The following is a 20,000-nucleotide window of genomic DNA, read 5'->3' as shown; positions in this document are numbered from 1 at the left end:
TGCATTTATGTGAACATCTGTAGATTATATACAGTATTTTATTGACAAATACATGAATTTATATACTTAAAGACACACAGGTTGAGAAAAATAATGATAATGGCAATAATACTCATTTGGCTTAATTTTTTTAGTTGTTGCCTTTGTGCCGTTTGTGTAAACAAGTTGTGACATACTGTATACGCCACAGCAGCTGAGGATGATGGGAGAGGGACAGGAGGAGGGTAAGGCGAGAGTCTTGATGTGTAGATGGATCGTGCCAGGATGTCTGGGCCTGTCTGTAGTTCACCTGCGCTGGTCTGTCATCCACACACATCAACGGAGAGATACACACACACACACACACACACACACACTAACACTGGCAGAAAACGGTTGCGTGAAAGCCAGCACGAACACACACAGAGACACAAACTTCCAAGGGCATTGCGTTTATACATACATTCTCTCTCTCTCTCTTTTTGTCTCGCTGTGTCAAACCTAAATCACAAGATGTTGATTTATAGAGAAGTTTATCCCTCCTTCTCTCTCTCTGTGTGACCCAGTAACCGTTAGCCCTAGGTCTCTCTCTCTCAGCAGTAACACATGGCGGGACACCCTGTGGTGAGGTGTGTCAGTTGGGGAGTGATTTAGCACTGCTCTGCCCCAACCACCGCTGTGACACCTGCCCCAAGAATCTTGGTGCACACACACACACACACACACACACACACACACACACACACACACACACACACACGCACATGTACAGGAGAGCACATAGCGGACATTCACAGAGCACCTATAAGCGTTTCGCCCTAATGCACCGATGGTCCCTCTTGCCTGAGGGGACCCCATTTTGCTATTTCCGCAGCATACCAGCTCTCAGTGGATCGTGAAACTAAGAAGTCCAAGTTATGAATTCTTGAGTCTCCTCTCGAACCACTTAACCCTTTCCAGAGAGGGACCTTGGACTGGACATATCCCAACATGCATTGCGGTTCAAAGGAAATGAAACATCCCCCCCTCCCCCCCAACACTTAAAATGATCACATTCTCATCACAATCCAACCAAAACATAGCACTTATATTACCAGCCATTATGGACACAATGCAGCCAAAGCAAATCCACGTAGCTTCGGGGAGAAGAAACAGTAGCGATTTCATTTCAGAGACCACCAACTGCTGTAAAATAAGCTTCTTTGAACTATGTGTGTATCAGGGACTGTTTAAGGGGCTGGTTTGGGATATGTTTTAAATGTACGAAGCTGTGGTGAGGAACCTCTCACTACTGTGGGAAAGCTCAATTCATATCATTTAAAGGTAACGTGATAGTTCCATTACTATACTCAGCATGCTGTTATATGATAGGAAAGGCACTGTCTTGTTCTTTTTAGTTTTTTGGCCTCTTCCATGGTAACACACTTTCAATATACCATTCAGCAGATGTTCTTTTCCATGACAACAGAATGAAACAAAACAGTGGCTGCTGTTACAAAAAAAAGCAGTCCAAAGAAAATAATTATACTAATGTTCAAGTGCCATCCAGACTCATATATATAATTAAATTAAAATGATAACAATTTTGAACACACATTAGGCTGAGTCTTTTGTTTGCTCTCACAAAAAAAGAATGTCACAGGCACGTTACTGGTGAACATAACAAGGCATCAAGTTTAACACAGGGGCTAATTTAAATGCACCACACTGCAAGCAGGAACGAGGTTTGCGACATTGGCACGGAGCTGTGAATTATTTTGTCATACGAAAAAAACCTTGATCAAATTGCCTCTCATTTCATTCAGTGGCATCTAGGTGAACGCTATTATTCAGCGCAGACACAGGAATTCTCAGACCTGAACAAATAGATTCTGACCTCACCGCCTCGGTTGGAGATTCATACGGCGGTGTTGACTTTGAAGGTGAAAACTAATGAGATACATGTCAAATTTATTTTGTTTGTGTGTGATGTAATGAGATAAGGTAGCCTGCTGTATTATGGTTGTAAAATGAAACAGGTTTGAAATGGATATTTTGAATATAAAAAAGGTACATTGGACCTTTTGTTGAAGAACCAGTTTTGTTTTCCATGCACTATATCGTTCCACCTGTGTCCATCTGGTCTTTGCTGCACACACTCACAGTGGTTATCTATTGAAATTGAAATCCTGTTTTCCAAGCTTTTTTTAAATTGAGAAAAAAAGGGGAATTCACTTATAGAATGCATGGACTGGGGGGGAACATTTTTCTAAATGTCTTGAGAAGTGAAGAGACTTAAAGTGGATAGAAAATCGGCCATGGATCATATCTCTGTTTTTTTTACCTATAGCTTATGCCGTTTCCCGTGAAACAAAAAAAATGCAAAGCAGATGTGGGACTTTCGGACCGCACAAACCACCAGTGAGTGATACTGTATTTTCCGATTGGGAATGAAACCGTCTCCACACATAACTCAACAAGACCAATCAAAAAATGAGATGTGTTGATCAGACTTGAATTAGGGACAGCACAGAGAGAGTGTGAGTGAGGGAGAGAAAAACACCAGACGTTGCCAAACTGACACATATATCAGTCCATGACATTTCATTCAGCGATAATCCTCCTCAATGCTGCAATGGTGCAAGGTACGGACTTGGAAAAACAACTGCCAGGAGTTATCAGTTTGGAGTTCAAAATGTTTTCTATATTTTCCATCAGTTGTTAATTCATCCCAGCATCCCATGCTCAACTCTGGGTGGTTGCGGATCGCAGTGAGAGAAAAGCCAGAACGTCATGTTGTGTGAAGTGAGAAGGGCCTGGGGGGCTCTTTAGCATATGCCAGCAGCAGCCTCGCACTGAGACTTGTGGGTAGGTGTCTGTCAGCATATGCATATAAGTGTGTGTGTGTGTGTGTGTGTGTGTGTGTGTCCTTCAGTCGTCCTCAGGTGCTCCAGCAGTGAAAGTAGTCTTTCCCTGGGGGGGCTTTACTCCCCACTCCAGACCTCAGCAGGCAGAGAGGCTTCTCCTCCTTGATTGGGGCTCAGTGTCAGCAGCCATATGGACGCCTATTCATCTGAATTACAATCAGCACGGGAGGGGACCTCAAACTGGAGTTATAACACAGAAGTCATATTTCTTAGAAGATATAAATGCGTTGGTTAAGGTGATAAATGAAGGGTCTGTGAATGCAAAGTGAAATAATGTGTATTATGTTTCCATGGAATATACAGTATTTCAAAACAAATGGAAAAATGTAGGGATAAATGAATATAATGGTGGGAAAAAGCTACTGAAATAGCACTTATATTGTCGTTTAAACTCAATTAAACCCAGATGATAATACATTAAAAAGTACTTAGATTAATTTGCATCTCATCAGAATGTTCCTTAACATCCAATTCCAGTAACAGTTTCTAACAAACCATTATTCTAGTATTTACTGGGATTTTAAGTATTAAAAATATGGAATAATATCGGAGGTTTAGACTATTGCACTTATCTGCGCTTTGTGTGTCGTCTTGCATCAGTTGTAACAGCGCCTAACATCAATTTCTTTGTGTAAGTCTTGCCGACTGAGCACATTGAGTGAAGTGGGTCACCATAATAGTGTGTGTGTGTGTGTGTGTGTGTGTGTGTGTGTGTGTGTGTGTGTATGTATGTGTGTGTATGTCTGTGTGTGTGTGTGTGTGTCTGTGTTTGAGAGAGAGAGAGATACACAGAGAGAGAGAGAGTGAGAGACACAGAGAGAGAGAGAGAGAGAGCAAGAGAGATTGTGTCCAGTGGAGTTGTAGATGGCCTATTTTCTACTAAAGTAGAGAGTGTGTCCTGTCTAGCACTGGTCAATACAACTGTCCTGCGTTGCTTATCTTTTAAACAGGGGCACAAAAAAAGACCTAGCACCCACAGACAAAAATAGACATACATTGACTTGATGTTGAGAAATCCATATTGAATTGGAACCTAGATAACTTGTTTGCCATCCAAATTCTCTCCCTCTCCCATTTTGTTCTTGCCCCTTTCCTGCACCCTCTCCCTTTTGCCCTGTGCCTTTTCACTCGGCTTTCCCCATCCATTTATCTGTGCATTCCATCGATACAGATATGCATCTGCCCAGTGAGATTCAGACTGCTGACAATGTCAATTATAATTTTTTTCTCAGTATAACAAGTCATACAAATCCATGTCTACCTATTGAAAAAAAAATATGTTGTTATAAACTATTTTCTACCTTTAAAAAAAAGGATGTTGTTATAACCAGTCGATATTACCTCAAGGTGCACCAATAACAAAACAACTTTACACCGATGTTGCTGTAGCAAAATGATGTCATGGGACTAACAGAAGGAACAATCACAGTAAAGAAAAAAATACCTTATAATTTGTTCTGTATAAATCCCCTACTTGCCAATGGAAAGCCAAGTGAAGGATGGAAATCTGTCTGAGCTTCCCATATCGACATGGAAACGGCAGGATTGTTGCCACCGGCTACTATTGTCACACATGGGATTATGGTACAATGGTCTGTCCAGCTCTAAATCACCGACATGACTGTGGCTATAGTGTGTTTGTGTGAATGTGTGCTTGGTGTACATGGCTGGTTATCTGTCGCATTCAAAGCAGCACAATGGTCCTGTAAAGGATGAGGGGAGGCAAATGGCTTTAGGGCCCGTTAGGTTGTGCAGTGTGTGTGTGTGTGTGTGTGTGTTTCCAGGGAGTGTAACAGTGGAATGTGCATGTGAGTGTGAGTCTGTTTGTGTCTGTGTTTGGGAAAGTGAGAGGGCATTAAGAGGTCAGTGTCATCTCTACAACACAACACAACACAACACACACACACGCACACACACACACAGTGTGGGGATTCTGTGTGAAATGTAAACACTGGTAATGGTAATATGGATGGATCAGGACAAATAGGTTGATCGTTGCATGGTTGGCGTCTGTGGGAATATGCTAATGGTTTTGCACTCTTTCACTCTGTTTCCCTACTGTTAACCTACTTTATGCTCTCTTTCTCCTGTCTATCCATCTACCGGTCAGTCACCAAGTCATCCATATGGATCATAGAAAAGACGGATGCATCTGTTTCCCGTATTTATGTGTGTGGTAAAATCCTATCTCCCAGCATCTATCGCAAAATTAACATTAACTCAGTGTGTGTGTGTGTGTGTGTGTGTGTGTGTAATGGTGTTTCTTTAGAGAATGTGTGTTTCTGCTGGTTGTCCTGGATTTTCTGACTGACCAGGCTAACCTCTGGAGTGTGGAGAGTGTATGAAAAAAGTTATTGCATCCTTGATGGATTCAGCAGGGAGTTGATCCATGCCTCTGTGGGTGGGGGGTTTGTACAGTACTTGCCCTGTTTTGGCCCAGTTTATTGTCCTACACACACACACACACACACTCACTCTCTCACACACACACACACACACACACACACACACACACACACACACACACACACACACACACACACACACACACACACACACACACACACACACTGACATGGTTTTTTAATAATATTGCTATTTCCCTCTCATGCTCCATTTATCTAGTTTCAAGGACAGGCACCACATGTGGTATCCCTCCATACTTTATGAAATTCTATACATTAAATAGAGACGCATTGTACTTTGTTGTACTTCAAAGTGACTTGCATAGTGCCTGTTATTTAGAATAACAATGTGCAAACTTGTCATTTTATATCATTGTAAACAGATGGACATTGTTTTAATGGGATCAGTAGAGGCACAATAGAAGAGGATGTTTTATATATAATATAGGGTGACACATGTTTTTTTTTAAATCATCATAAATCGGACGTTTTAAAAGTATCTCAAGGGGATCTGAGTCATGCCCATGGCCCTACATGTGTCACTATGTTTAAAGGGTCTAAGGCACATCGCAGCAGTTAAGCAAACAGACAGTATACGATTAGACGCATGATGTGTTCATTCTGCTCATTTCCCCTTGAACTGCCTTTGTGAATATAAAAGAGAGAGGGAGGAAACAAAAGAGAGCAATTCAGTCGGTCCTCCTTTTTATCATCAAGGTTATAGACTGATATATGAAGGCCAATATTTGCTACTATTAAAATCTCATTTAGTGCAGGCAGCCCCATTTTGGCTATAGACTGCTTGCTTGATGATTACATAACATCAATCACTAACATACTCTAATAACATCTACTGGAAATGATTGTGTTAACATTTGAACAGTAATTATGGTAAACCAGTGTGTTTTGTTGGAAAATTTAGAAGGGAAATATGTATCATTTCACACACACGCACAATATCACAGGTCACTTAAAATCGTATATGGAACACACACACACACACACACCACACACACACACACATACACAGGATTTGTAATAGTGTGATCATGTGCTTGTGTGGCTTGGAGTGTCTATACTTACAACCATGCGTTTCCTTCCTGCTTTCCTGTCTGTAACAATACATGTAATGTAGACCTTTACTCACCTTGCACCTATTCCTCTGTAGCCTCCTCTATTTCACCTCCTCACATCCCCCTCTTCTTCTATACCTCCCTTTATCTTCCTCCACTCCCTTTCGTCCTCCTCTTATCCTCCTCATCAGGCTGCTTTATTATGCAAATCAGTGTTGGATCAGATCACTTAATTAAGCTTTGCTGTGCCAGTTTGCGTGCACGGAACTACACACACACACATGCACAAAGCACACGCTCACACACACACACACACACACACATGCATGTTGGTAACTTTCTTTCACATAGACAGAAACTGCTGCTGGTTGTGTGGCATAATGATTAGTATTCTGGACTCTGAATCACACACACACACACACACACACACACACACACACACACAAGCATGCAAGCACAGAGCATCTAGGCAGCTGAAGAGTCTCTTTGAGGGTGGATAGATAAACAGACTTGTATAGCGGGGTCTCTCCAGGCCATTAGCCCGCAGTTAGCATCACAAACTCCAATCTGGCCCTCCGCTGCTCAGCTGACGGAGCCAACTGCTTCAGTTCTATGGGCGCTAAAAGTGCAGCGTATGAGGTCATGGACAGTGATAAAACTAAAGACCAGGGTCACACATTGATCTGGTGGCACGTTTTATAAGTGCTATGTGGAAGCTAGACGGGCACAGCCACTTGTTTTTCCCATCACACAGCATGGTTTATTAATCATTTTAATGAGCAATGTGAACTAAGACTTAAGTTGAAATAAAACAGTGCTATAAAAGTCTGAAATCTTAGAGCATCAGTAATATAATTTTATTACACTTTTTATCAAAATCATTATATCGATTTTGGCGTTCTTGGATGGAACCAAAAAATAATGGAAAAAAATCTCCCTATGCATTAAGTATTATATTTTTTTAACAGCGGGGCAAGACATTTAATTGGTTTTAAATGTGTCAATGATGAGCTCATTCTGCGATCCCTCTGAGCATACAGACTTTTCCCTTTCCCTTTATCACGTAGCCCGATGTCATCCACAGAGTGTGCCCGTTTCTTAATTCTCCAGCGAGGATTGATTTATTGGAGCAGTTTCTGGGAACAGCGCAGACATACAGATCTCTTAACAAATCAACAAAGACATCGCTAAATGCCGATGGCATTGCGTGCAGATCCCACCTGATCCTCCCTCCTAACTTATGCCATGCCAGCACACAGGACTGAAACGACCGCAGTATATATAAAAAAAATCATCTGCAATTACGACCTTAAGAGCTATACGAGCCTCATACGGGCCTTTTGTTATGTTCTGATTAGCTTTGGCAGCTTCAGTCTTCACTGTCGCCGAAAACGGAATCACTTTATATGTTTAGTTTGGACAGTTAATGTGTCCACCAGCTGATGTATCATACTGGCCTCTGGAAACTTAACTGTACAGTTGCACATGTACAGAATCACTTGACTGCTCACTCTGGCAAGGCCAAAAAACCCACATTGCTCATGCCATACTGTCATGTGAATAAACTCCAATGTGTTCCCTATGTGATTATCATGGAAGATGACACAATAATTGAAGTTAAGATGGATAGAATGCGCAGCAATTTGCCCCTAAGACACAAGCTATCAATGCTGACAATTGCTTTCATTTATATTTCAGACAGAAAATAATTTTTATTGGGTTAGCGGCGTATTAGCTGAAACAAATGAATTGCCATTCAGCCTTAATGGACATCTGTTTCACTTTGTGTGTTATAGTGATATAGTCATGAGCTGGAGCCTTCGGGATCTTAATGTGCTCTTTATTATGGCTATCTCAGGGTCAATTCTTCCAGGGTTTTTTGATACGCGTGACAAAATAAAAGTACCGTATAGCTGCTGGTATATCTTATATTTTGTAATGATGTCTTTCAAACTTGAAAAATATGCCACAAACTCTCCCCTGATATTCAAATGGATGGTAACAAGATCAGAATTGCATTGTTGGAAAAGCAGCTAATAGGCCTGCGTTTTGTGGGGGGGTATTTTCTCATTAGTCAACAATGTGCTTGAGTCAGACCATGATGCACTATGTTTAAATAATGACATACTTTCTGGACAGTTAAACTAACCCACCAAAAGGCACAATGGTTTCATACAAAAAGACGTTGACCTTTTATTTTTTTTCAGATTTGTGTAGTAACTCGTTACTTCTGGTTGTCCCAAAGGGGGATTTCATGGCAAGATGTTTACTGTCTCCATGTTTCCAGAAATATCACAAGTGGCTCCGGATACATACGACCGCCAGCCAAAATGCCTAAGCTGTCAAAGTAAATAACTTTTTTTTCCATTTCAAAGAGAGCTATTCCAATTAAGGGAAAGAAGGATGGAGCGAGAGAATGAGTAGAGGGGAAAAGCCACAGAAAAAAAGAAAACAAGTGGAGGAGGGGGGTTTGGCTGGAGGATGGAGGGGGGAAGTAGAGAGAGAGAGAGAGAGAGAGAGAGAGAGAGGGTGGGAAAAGTAATTGGGATTTTGTCGGAATGAGAAACAAAATGAGGCGTAGGTTGAACGGAAACAGGAAATCAATTGTTGAGTCTGCTTTTTTGATACTGCGCCGGTGTGTATGCAACTGGACTGAACCTTAGAGTGTGTGTGTGTGAGAGAGATGGAAAATGCTTTGGTTTAGGCTGACACAGATACAGGGGTCAAGGGCAGAGGTACTTTCCCATCCCCCCCCCCCCTCGTGTGACACCGATCAATGTACAAGTGTTAAGTGAGGTCAAAAGGGTGCAAGTCATGTGAGAAGTAACATGTTCAGAATAATCTTACGTCACATTTTTCCCGATGAAAACAGCATATTCTCACAAGCAATGGATTTGCTTACGGTGAAGTAATTCTTAGACTTTTTAGAATTTAAATTTTTTTTTTTTTCTGTAACTGGGGCGTCACAGCTGCCAATCACAAGGACATCCCAGCTTCTGTTGTAAAACCATCAGAGTGTGAGTTAGTGTCGCTGTAGAAGCCAATAGATCCTCATTGTTGTCTCCAAAACCCTTTGAAATTTGGCCCCACGGAAAAAAAAGATGCAAAGTAATAAAATCCGCTCTCGCCAAAGGTCAGGTCAGGTTTTGCCACCAAAATGTCATAGAAAAGAGGGACCGCATGTGTGACCACTGGACCATCCAGCAGCCATGTTAATTATTGATGAGGGTGTCCTATGACCTAGACCAGGGGTCCCCAAACTTTTTTCACTGAGGGCCACATACAGAAAAATCTACGAAGGGCCGGGCCACTTTGCAAAAATAACACATTTATCAGGACATGTACCTGCTCTGATGTTTAGTTTCATAGTGTCTTCGTAAATTGTAATCCTTCTTCACGGCAACACTTTCCTTGCACATTAAACACACACATTCCCCCTCTTGTTTATATGGCAATGATACACCCAGTATTTTCTGCCTTTGCGTCCAATGTCCAGCAGGGTGAAAATAGTATCCAGCCGAGGTCCCGACCCTCCTAGGGGGGTCCGGGGGTATGCCCCCCCGGGAGATTTTTTAAAGTTTTTAAAGCGAAATGCATGAATTTGGTGCACTTTGAGAGGGAAATTAAGAGGCTAAATCTGAAAAAAATTTTATGAAAAAAAATGGAGACACTGTGTCAGATGAATTAGAAGCTATTGGAGAAGGACGCATAGATTTTCCATAATAATATTAATTTAAAATAAAATATTATGCAGGGTCCTCTGGGATGGGCTTGTTGCTCATTTTCTTTTATGGGACATATTTGTCTGTAATATAATGAGTGCATTTAAATTATTTAAAAGCGCCATATTACATTATATTTTTAAAATGTGCCACGGGCCAATCAATCAGTGTTTGACACCCCTGCACTAGTGGGTTAACTAAGAAATGCAAAAAAAAAAAATATATATAAATATAAAAAAAAAAAAAAAAAAAAAAAAAAATTACATTATCTTTTTAAAATCGGCCGCGGGCCAATAAAAAGCGGGCCGCGGGCCGCATTTGGCCCGCGGGCCGTAGTTTGGGGACCCCTGACCTAGACTATTGATTGAGCAAATTGCAGCCCCAGTTATTTTACAACCACCGTATCATGTGGCCGCTGCATCTGTATGTGTGTGTGCACGTGTATTTGTTTGTGTGTGTGTGTGTGTGTGTGTGTGTGTGTGTGTGTGTGTGTATGTATGTGTTTTTGTGTGTGTTGCTCTTTAAATGTGAATGAGGGGATTGTGTATCAGCTGTTACATAGAAAGTAGCAAGACATTCTGTCATACTCCTTTGAGTGAGAATTTAAATTTGAGTGTGTGTGTGTGTGTGTGTGTGTGTGTGTGTGTGTGTGTATAATGCGCATATCACAAAGGACTACTTGCAGGAACAGTGATACTGTCCCTACATGCTGTTCCTGCTGCTGTTATTGATTTGTAAATAAATAAAAGATGATTCAGGAGGGAGGACCTTCAAATTTTCCCCTTCAAATATTTAATTTTCTCCCTATTTGTCAAGGCATTGATGCTCTTGTGAAATGTGCGTGTCTCTGTATGCAGTAGTGTTACATGCACACGCGCACACACACACACACACACACACACACACACACACACACACACACACACACACACACACACACACACACACACGCACGCACACTTACTCATGCCCCTGCACTGCTGGTGAATGTCAGTGTTACACATCTCTAGATGAGTAGTTAACCTCCTGCGGGCCGAATCTGATTTTACCATCAGGGCCCTGTCAGAACTGCTTTTTTATCCTGGCAGACTCACAAGGAAGAAAACGGGACCTTTATTATCCTTTTCCAACTGTTATAAAAATATTTTTAGGGACTGCGGTCAAGAAAATACAACATATCACTATACTGTCACATGAAAAACCTCAAGTGCTGCTTTGGTTATTAATTTTTTACACTGAACGTTTACGAGATCCCGCTCTCTCTGCCTAATAAGTTTCACGGCTGTGTTACGTCCTAAAAAGTCCCCGATATTTTTAACTCTGGAGTTGAATCAAGGGCTGTTTTTCTTACGTGTGTGGAGTGTTGACTCGGCAGGGTTTATCGTCCAAATCTGTTAAGTTGCAGAGCACCACGCTTAAAGGAGAAATCTGGTTAAAATTCAGTATTTCTTTCTATCTAATCAAATTGATCTGACTAACTATGTATTTGCGATGTAGCCAGATGATGATGGAGCTCATTCCTGTGTTAAATATAGACCTCCATTGTTGTCCAATAACTCCTAAAAAAAACACATTAGGGAGCCACGAAATTGCAAAGACATTACGATTGTGTGCAACAAAGTTTATTTCCCCCAATTTCCCGGCACCATAAATAAGCTCTAATGCTCAACATGTGGATTATCCCACAGCTAAAAGTAGTCTCCATCAAATCCGACATTTGCTCCTCTAAAAACTAAACTGCCCAGCTGTTGAAGGAATCTGTAAAAGCCTTTTTCAATATAGAAAATGTCTATTTATGAACCATTCTAAAGTTGTTGGGGAGTTTTTCTTACGGTAGGAACTAAGGGGTTCTTGGGAGCTGATAGACCACAGATGAAAGTTTAAAAACATCTTACAAAGCCAATAACTTTACATTTACAGATTTCTAGATGTCCTTATCTGTCTCAAACTTCATAATTAATGAGTTTCCAACCTGCAGTGAGATTGATGCAATACGGTAATTCAATTATAGCAGTTGGACTTGAATCCGGTGGTTAAACTGGCCAATGAAGATGTTAAAGGTATCTTTGTGTTGGCGTTGTATGTGTGCTCAGTCTAAGAGGTTGTTCATGGATTGACGAAGGCTCAGCCTCTGTTAATTCATTTGAACGTCTGCCTGTTTGTCTATACAGTTTCTGTTTTATGTTCCTTGTGCGTTTGCTGCTGACCCAGCAATTATCTCACTGCTCCCGTTACCTGATTGGCTGGGGGAGCTGGCTGTCGGGTCTAATTTCCTGGCGTGTTGTCCAATCAGGGTGGTCTGTTTTGTGTGTGTCAGCAAGTGTTGTGGTTGTCATTCCATCAGTCCGATCATATTGGGCTGTTTAAAACCCGCTTCACATCCTGTTACACACACACACACACTCTCTCTCTCTCTCCCTCCCTCCCTCCCTCCCTCTATCTATCTATCTATCTATCTCTCTCTCTCTCACACACATAGACACACACACACACACACACACACACACACACACACACACACATGCAATCTGTAAAGGGGAGGTAGAGGAGTATTTAGTGCAGCGCGGGGACCTTGGTGTGCCAGTGTCAGTGATGGATATGGCAGTGTAGTATCAGCAGTGTTGGCTTTTGCAGAAGTGTGTTGTCCACCACTGGGATCTGTCAGAGCCGATCTGCTGAGCCCACACATTCTGCTGGCTCACTGCTATCGCTCTGCTAGCCATTTTTTTAATCTAGTGCGTATGTGTGTGTGTGTGAGAGAGAGAGACGGGGACAGAGAGAGAGAGAGAGAGAGAGAGAGAGAATGCTTTGACAAAGTTAACTTGTGTTTCCCCTGCCGATAAAGCCCCCCCACAAATTGAATTGAATTGATTTGAAATAGAAAGGACAAGCTTGTCTGTCACTGTATGCAGTATAACATCGCATTTTATTGGTCCAGTCAGTGTCATTCATCTGATCTGATTCAATTGTAGGTGCAGGGTGAACTACTTAGTGTGTAATTAATCAACACTAGTTTGTTTTACTACACAATTATCATGCAATTTACCCTGCACACTTTGTGCAAAAACATGTGATACTTTTCAAGCACAATAACCATCACATTCAAAGATATTGAATTTCTGCGATTTCTGTGGTATAATTGATGCTTTGATAATGTAAAACACGTTATCTGAATAGCAGTTCCTGTGTGCTGACAATAGTAAAGTATAGGGCAGTTATATGTGGACTCTACCATCATGTCGAGAGGCTTTTTGTAGGCTTCATAATGCTTTTCATACCATCATCAGGTATGAATAGGATGACAAAGGCTTTCAACCTTTGATAGAGGAGGAGAAAAGAGTGGTGAAGGAGGGAAGAAATCACAGGAGAGGGAGCGTTTCTTTCCCCCCCCCCCCCCGACCCCATCCCCATCCCTTGATCTTCCTTCCTACACAGAAAGGCAAACAGTCACACTCTGTACACATGCAATATGCTCCGCGCAGGTGGAGTGTCACCCTACTTGCACAGATTGCAACAGATTTGTGGTGAGTAGGAGTTTAAAAGAGCTGCCGAGTGCAGATTTAATACAGCAGATATTTAAAAGAGAACAGCCCCTTTTTATCTGAGGGGACAATTTGCATTATTCATGTTGCGCCCTTAGAGAGATAGAGAGAGAAGAAAAAAAAAAAGAAATGGAGACAAAGACATTTCGGAGAATTATTAGTTTTTACCAGAACTCAATGGATTCTTATTACATTAACAGGAGATTTAAATTCAGTACCCTTGTCACAGTTTGTGTGTGTGTGTGTGTGTGTGTGTGTGTGTGTGTAAAAAAAGTCTCCATCTTCCATGTCTTGCTTGCTTTTGTTATAGGTGCTGTGGCAAAGAGTGCAGCTATTAGATCGCCATTGAGGTGTTGTTTTGGCAAGATGCTCATGGATATGTGTGTGTGACCCTAACCCTAACCCTTCTTTTTGTCTCCAGCGTGCAGGGCCGGCTTCTACAAATCCACGGTGGGCAATATGGAGTGTTCCAAGTGTCCACCACACAGCTTCTCTCACCACGAGGGCTCGCTGCACTGTGGCTGTGAGAAGAACTACTTCCGTGCCGAGGGAGACGCTGCGTCCATGGCCTGTACCCGTAAGTGTTGCTTTTACACCACAGTTAACTATATCGGTGGGGCTATTTTTCTACTGTATATCAGGAGGGGTCACTGTCATCAATTATCTGACAAGAGAAGCTCTTTTAATGGGGAGTGGGAAGATTTCTGTCTCATTAAACATGCAACACAATATGTCTTAAAGGTACAGTCTGTAAAAATGTATCTGCATTTTTCAGAAAAGATTTGGTAGACATGGAGAATGCCATGTTTTTACAGTAACACAGAACGGGCAAACTTAACGGCATTATACATTTGAACCTCATCACTTGATATTATGGAAATATTTGAAGCAGTGGTGGATGATGCCATCTTTAGTAATTAGCATATTGCCCTTGAAGGCCACCATAGCTTCTGTAAATTCTCTGAAAGGGAGGGGTTAGCAAAGGAGTGTTGCAATCTAAAATTTCACCGCTAAATTACAGAAAAATACTCAAGATACTACGCAATACAGCTTTAACCCTGCCTTGAAGAGATGCTGAATCCCATTACTTTGGGTGTCATTGTGTTGTTGCGTCTTTCATGGACTAAACACTTTCACACATTTTTTTTTACAGTGAATTACTTTTGCAAAATAATATGTTTTTTCCACAATATACAACACAGCATCATTATTGTTCACAACACAAGCCTACCAATTCCCTTGTTTTGCACTGGTTCCCATTCAAGCAGTCACCAGTGTTTACAGTGTTGTTTCTCAGTTAGCGGGAACTCAGTTGGAATCCCACACATTATACAGGTGACGATTGTTATAATAGTGTGAAATTTCCCTAGTAAAAGCTGCTTAGTAGACAAAGAACGTTTATTTAAAGGTCACCTAAGCCAATGCAGCCCCAGGAACTCTATATCACCTTTTTCCGCTCCAAACATGATTCTCTTTCTTCCCTCCCTCCGTTGCAAATGGTTTGCAGATGCAGATGCTGCATGCCTCCTGTGAGCCTTCCAAAAATGCATCCCACATAAAAAAAACTATAAATCACTGCATTCCCTTATGTCAGGTTATGGATACATCCCTTATTAAATGGGCTAGGGAGCAGAAAAAAACTAAAAAATGTAACCATGTGGTGAACAGTAGGAAATACATATTGACGCCCACAGCCATTGACAGAATCCTAATTAGAAAGACAGTCACGGAAGGCCCCTTGTTGTGATTATCTCGACACCATCTTGTCAACGAGGCACATTTCACCTCAGTGGGACAGATTGACAAGGCAAGGCTCTTCTAATGAATAGACACGATGTTAGAAGATAATGATCGTGATTATTCTACAGTTAGTGGTGTGATAGAGGTTGTTTGGAGTTGATTCTGGAAACTTGAACGTGTTGGGGGGGAAAGAAAAAAAAAACCCTCAGAAGGCATGAAAATGGGAATATTAAGCTGTACTTTATTAATGGTGTTTCCTGCTGTGTTTAATATGAGACATTTTGGTTACAGCCAGCTGTGTAAAGTATAGATGGTCTGTTCCAAAGAATTCAGTTCCGCCAATTAAAAATGCATCAACGCGTTCCCATACGTCCTGCAGCTCCGCCCTCAAATTAGCACAAAAATGCACCAAACGTGCTCGTCCGCCCTTGCTGATCGTGAACCGTTGCTCTTACTTTCTTGCAGAAAGAGAGTGAAATTACTTTGGTTTTTCTTTTTTTTCTCCTAAATGTTAAGCTTTAGCATCTGCTGATATCTCAAGTGACAAGAAGTAGGAGGCTGGAAAAGGGCCCACAGAGAATTGTCAATAGATAAGTCCCTTTGTGAGGGATTGGAGAACACTCGCACATCCCCAGTTTCGTAACACGCCATAAATTCATATCGCATGGTAATCTCGATGGCCATGTATTATTTTGACATTTTTGGATTTAGTGTATGATTGCCTGCATGTGTGCATGTGCAGGTTATATCTTAGAGGGATTACAGGTTCAAGAGTTTGATGTGGGCAGTGGAGTTAGATTTAGGTAAGCCGGAGAAGCAAAAACAAATCAAATACAACGTATATATACTGTATACTGTATATACCGTCTTGCTTTTAAGACACATATTAACAGATTATGGTGATGTATAGATTCTTAATAATACTTTAGGTACTGTTGATGTTGAGATGAATACACTGTTTCCTCTGAGGAGCCTTTCACTGTTCTCGCTTACCGATCAAGAGTCATTGGAAAAGCTGTAATAGTTTGACGGTAGATCTTGACAGATGATTTTATGTTTATTGCTAAAGCCAGAACGGTCTGAAACCTCCTTGAATGTCAGCTTTGATTTTAATCCCAATAGTCGTTTTAATGATCTGATGGTAAAACAATATCACATTCACTCCATTTGGTTATTCATTCTGTGGTGGCTGAGAGTTGAGACTTTGTCAAACAGTCATCCAAAACCATTCTTACAACCGTAAACATTTCTCAAAAAAAAAAGAAAAATCTGTCATTTAGATTCCTGAGGCTTTGCCGATACCCTAATGTCATTTTCAGGTTTTATATTTGATTTCTCCCGTGTGCAGTCAAGAGAAAAGAAAAGGGAGAGAAGACGTGCAGATTACCGAGACAGGAGCTATACGCAAAGTTTGGCAGTGGAGTAGTCAAGTCAAACAAACCAAAGAAAGCATTTTATCCTAAGAACACAATCCACTAAGCCCATTTCAATCTCTTTCTCCTCCTCCTCCTCCTCCTCCTCCTCCTCCTCCTCCTCCTGCTCAAGTTCCCTGCAGAGTTATTTGGCATTTTTGTTGTTTTGTTCTCCATGTAATTACAGCCTTTTGCTTTGATATAAAAATCTGGAAGTATTCAGAGGGATCTGTTTGTAATAAGTTGTTTTACTTTCATGTCAGTCTGAATTTGACAGAGACTCTTTTTTTCTCTAGTGAAATAGCCTGTGTCATGCCCTTCTCTTCTCCTACTGATCCAGAAACAGAGAGGGAAACACACATATTACATTACATACACAGGTTCCTATTAACGCTACCCTGGAATTACTCTGTACCAAACTCCAACGACAAAGGTACTTGTGTGCATTATACAGCACTTACTGTAATTGAACAAATATGCAAATATGCTATTAGGTACTTTTGCAATTGTAGGACCCCATCAACCACTTGAGTGCAACTACTGTCACTATCAACAAGGCATTTTTTTTCGATTGGGTTATTGTTAGGCAGCTTCCAGGTGCTCATATACGGTATACTACTTTTGTGAGCTTTTCCAAGAAATTAGACAATGTTATGCATTTCAAAACATTTCTTTTATCACATTGGTTGTAGCATACTATAAATCATAACATCTCAACATTATTTTATGTGAAAAGTGAAATCATCTTACAGGCTGCGGGTATTGTCTTTGACAGATGACTAAATGCAATGTCCTTCTAAAATCAGTTTGGTTTGTTTGTTGTTGATTCTACTTTTGTAACGTCTCATTTCCCTTTCTCTCTACTTCCTTTCCCACTTCTTACCTCCTACCCCAAAACTCTCTCTTCTCCTTTGTATCCAATGGCCTCTTCCCCCCCTTACCTCCTGTTTTCAACCCAGGTCCCCCTACAGCTCCTCGTAACGTCATCTCTTCCATCAACGAGACGTCTGTCATCCTGGACTGGAGTTGGCCTGAGGACAGTGGCGGGCGCAAAGACATCACGTTCACCGTCCTGTGTAAACGCTGTCGTGGTTCCCCGACCAACGGCAGCAGCAACAATGGCGGCGGGTCCCAGCGTTGTGAGCCGTGCAGGAGTAACGTGCGTTTCTTGCCCAGGGCGGCAGGCCTCCACAACACCACGGTGACGGTGGGAGACCTGCTCGCTCACACCAACTACACCTTTGAGATCGAGGCGCAGAACGGCGTGTCCTCGCTGGCGCCCAAGATGAGGCAGTACGCCGCCGTCACCATCACCACCAACCAAGCAGGTGAGATGTTGTAGCCATGGTATTTATGTCCTGGATTTTATCTCAAACAATGATGATTGGATTTTCCTGAGTAGTTTTTAAATGAGAAGTAAGTGATAAATATATATATATATATTTTTTACTACACGTGTTAAATCACTCTTCATGACACAGGTCCCCCGGTCATTCAACTTTGCAGTAATGGCCAGATACAATTTTGAGTATCACATTTTGAGTATTTCGCTCGTTTCTATCCAATCAGGAGACAGAGCACCCGTGAACGATGGCTCTCTGCTCTCCATCGCGGCACTATCTGACGAAGACAGCTGTGCGTTCATGCGATAAGGACATAGGGACGTGGGAGGGGACTGCTAACTGCAGTCACTGTCAGGAAGTTAGCTAAAAGGACCATGTAGCTTACTTCTCCTTTAAGGTGTGAAACCTTGTATACACAGAACTGTGCCTACCAGGTAGAGCTGGGACAATGACTAAATTATTCTATTAGTCGATAGACAGAAAACTAATTGCAACATGTATTGATACTTGCTTATACATTTAAGTAACGTGTATCTTGGAATGGACTCGTCCTTTTACAAACATGTTATGACATAACGTCTGTTGTGAAGTGGCACTATAATAGAATTGACCTGACTTGGCTTGACTTGGTCCATCAAAGACAAGGTATACTTTATTGAACTGTGAGGCAAGGCTATAGCGCAAACTGCTGTAGATTGCAGAGCCAAACCATAGATTTTTTTTTTGATTTTTAAGATCTGGCAATATGCAATGGAAAAATACAGTACTTATTTCAAAACAAAGGGTTTTGCAGTGGTCTGACAGTGCTGTATTAAATCCTGTAGCAAACAAGGTTTTCACACAAGAGGGGGATATTATCAACTCATCTTAACTACTCCCTATACTTTCACTGATTGGAGCATATTGAGAATGTGCTCCTCCATTGATTTTCAGTGAATTGTTTTGTCCTTTTCAAAAAAGACTGTGAAATACAAGAGTACAGGCATCTAGGCACTATATGTATATGTGTATAGGTCTCAGCCAGGAAAAAAAGGTGCTGTTTAAATCCTACTGTGCGAAACATTGCAAGTTTGCAAATATAAAAGAATAGCAGCCACCTAACGCATAGGATATTATGCAAGTATCTCTGTCTCCCTCTCCCTCTAAATAGACTTATCATATGAAACACTAGCCTGTAGTTCATACTCTGAACATATGCACTCCGACCATCAGCCCTGGACATTTATAAGGCGATCCCAGGGCCGCTATGGTCTTGTTTAACGACTAGGATCAAGTGTCTTCCCAACAAAAAAAAAAAAGACAGTCAGACATCTCATCCTTTTAACAGACACTCTTTAACGTGAAGATGGTCTCCTAAAACTTCCATCAATCGTTTTACACAAGTCTACAACTCTCTACACATCCATTCCTTTAGAAGAAAATAAGAAGGCATAGGGGAAGTGGTGCTGTGAAATTCCAAGAGTGAAATAAAACTAGCTGCAGCAGAAAGTGCCAAACCTCAGAAATCCCTGACTCTAGCGAGGAATGTGCGAAGGTCTCGCAGTAGTATATCAATTTATTCTCTTCCTTTTTTTCCCTCCCCACTCCCCTCCACTGTTCACTCTTACCTAGTTTTGCCTTTGTATCTGTTCATGTTTTTGAGTTTTGACAGTTTTCTCAATCATTATTTTTCTTCCCTTTCTTCCTTCATCTGGACATACAATCCTTTATTCTTTTACCTTTCAATGTCCATCACATACCCAGCTCTTCTCCTCTCACTCTTCATGTGTTCCTCCACTTCTCTCTAGGGCTTTTTTTTATGTTACAAACTTTTCAGGAGGTGATTTAGCCCTTTGGATGGAGATTTCTTTTTTTTTTTCCTTTTTTTTGCAAAGAACA

At 41.3% G+C, this 20,000-nt stretch overlaps 1 protein-coding gene across 5 annotated transcripts in view; it reads left to right on the top strand.

Moving 5' to 3' along the window:
- epha3 (eph receptor A3) overlaps positions 1-20,000 on the top strand; it is a 108,032-nt gene that overhangs the window by 47,590 nt on the left and 40,442 nt on the right. For all 5 annotated transcript variants that reach the window (XM_080038281.1, XM_080038284.1, XM_080038280.1 and 2 more), the window contains exons 4-5: positions 14,049-14,204; positions 17,739-18,107. In XM_080038281.1, coding sequence (XP_079894407.1) covers positions 14,049-14,204; positions 17,739-18,107 — 525 coding nt within the window. The remainder of the gene's footprint in view (positions 1-14,048; positions 14,205-17,738; positions 18,108-20,000) is intronic.

Source organism: Ammodytes marinus, assembly GCF_949987685.1.
Source record: "Ammodytes marinus genome assembly, chromosome: 12".
NCBI lineage: Eukaryota > Metazoa > Chordata > Actinopteri > Uranoscopiformes > Ammodytidae > Ammodytes > Ammodytes marinus.
This window is presented reverse-complemented; position numbering and strand designations above follow the sequence as displayed.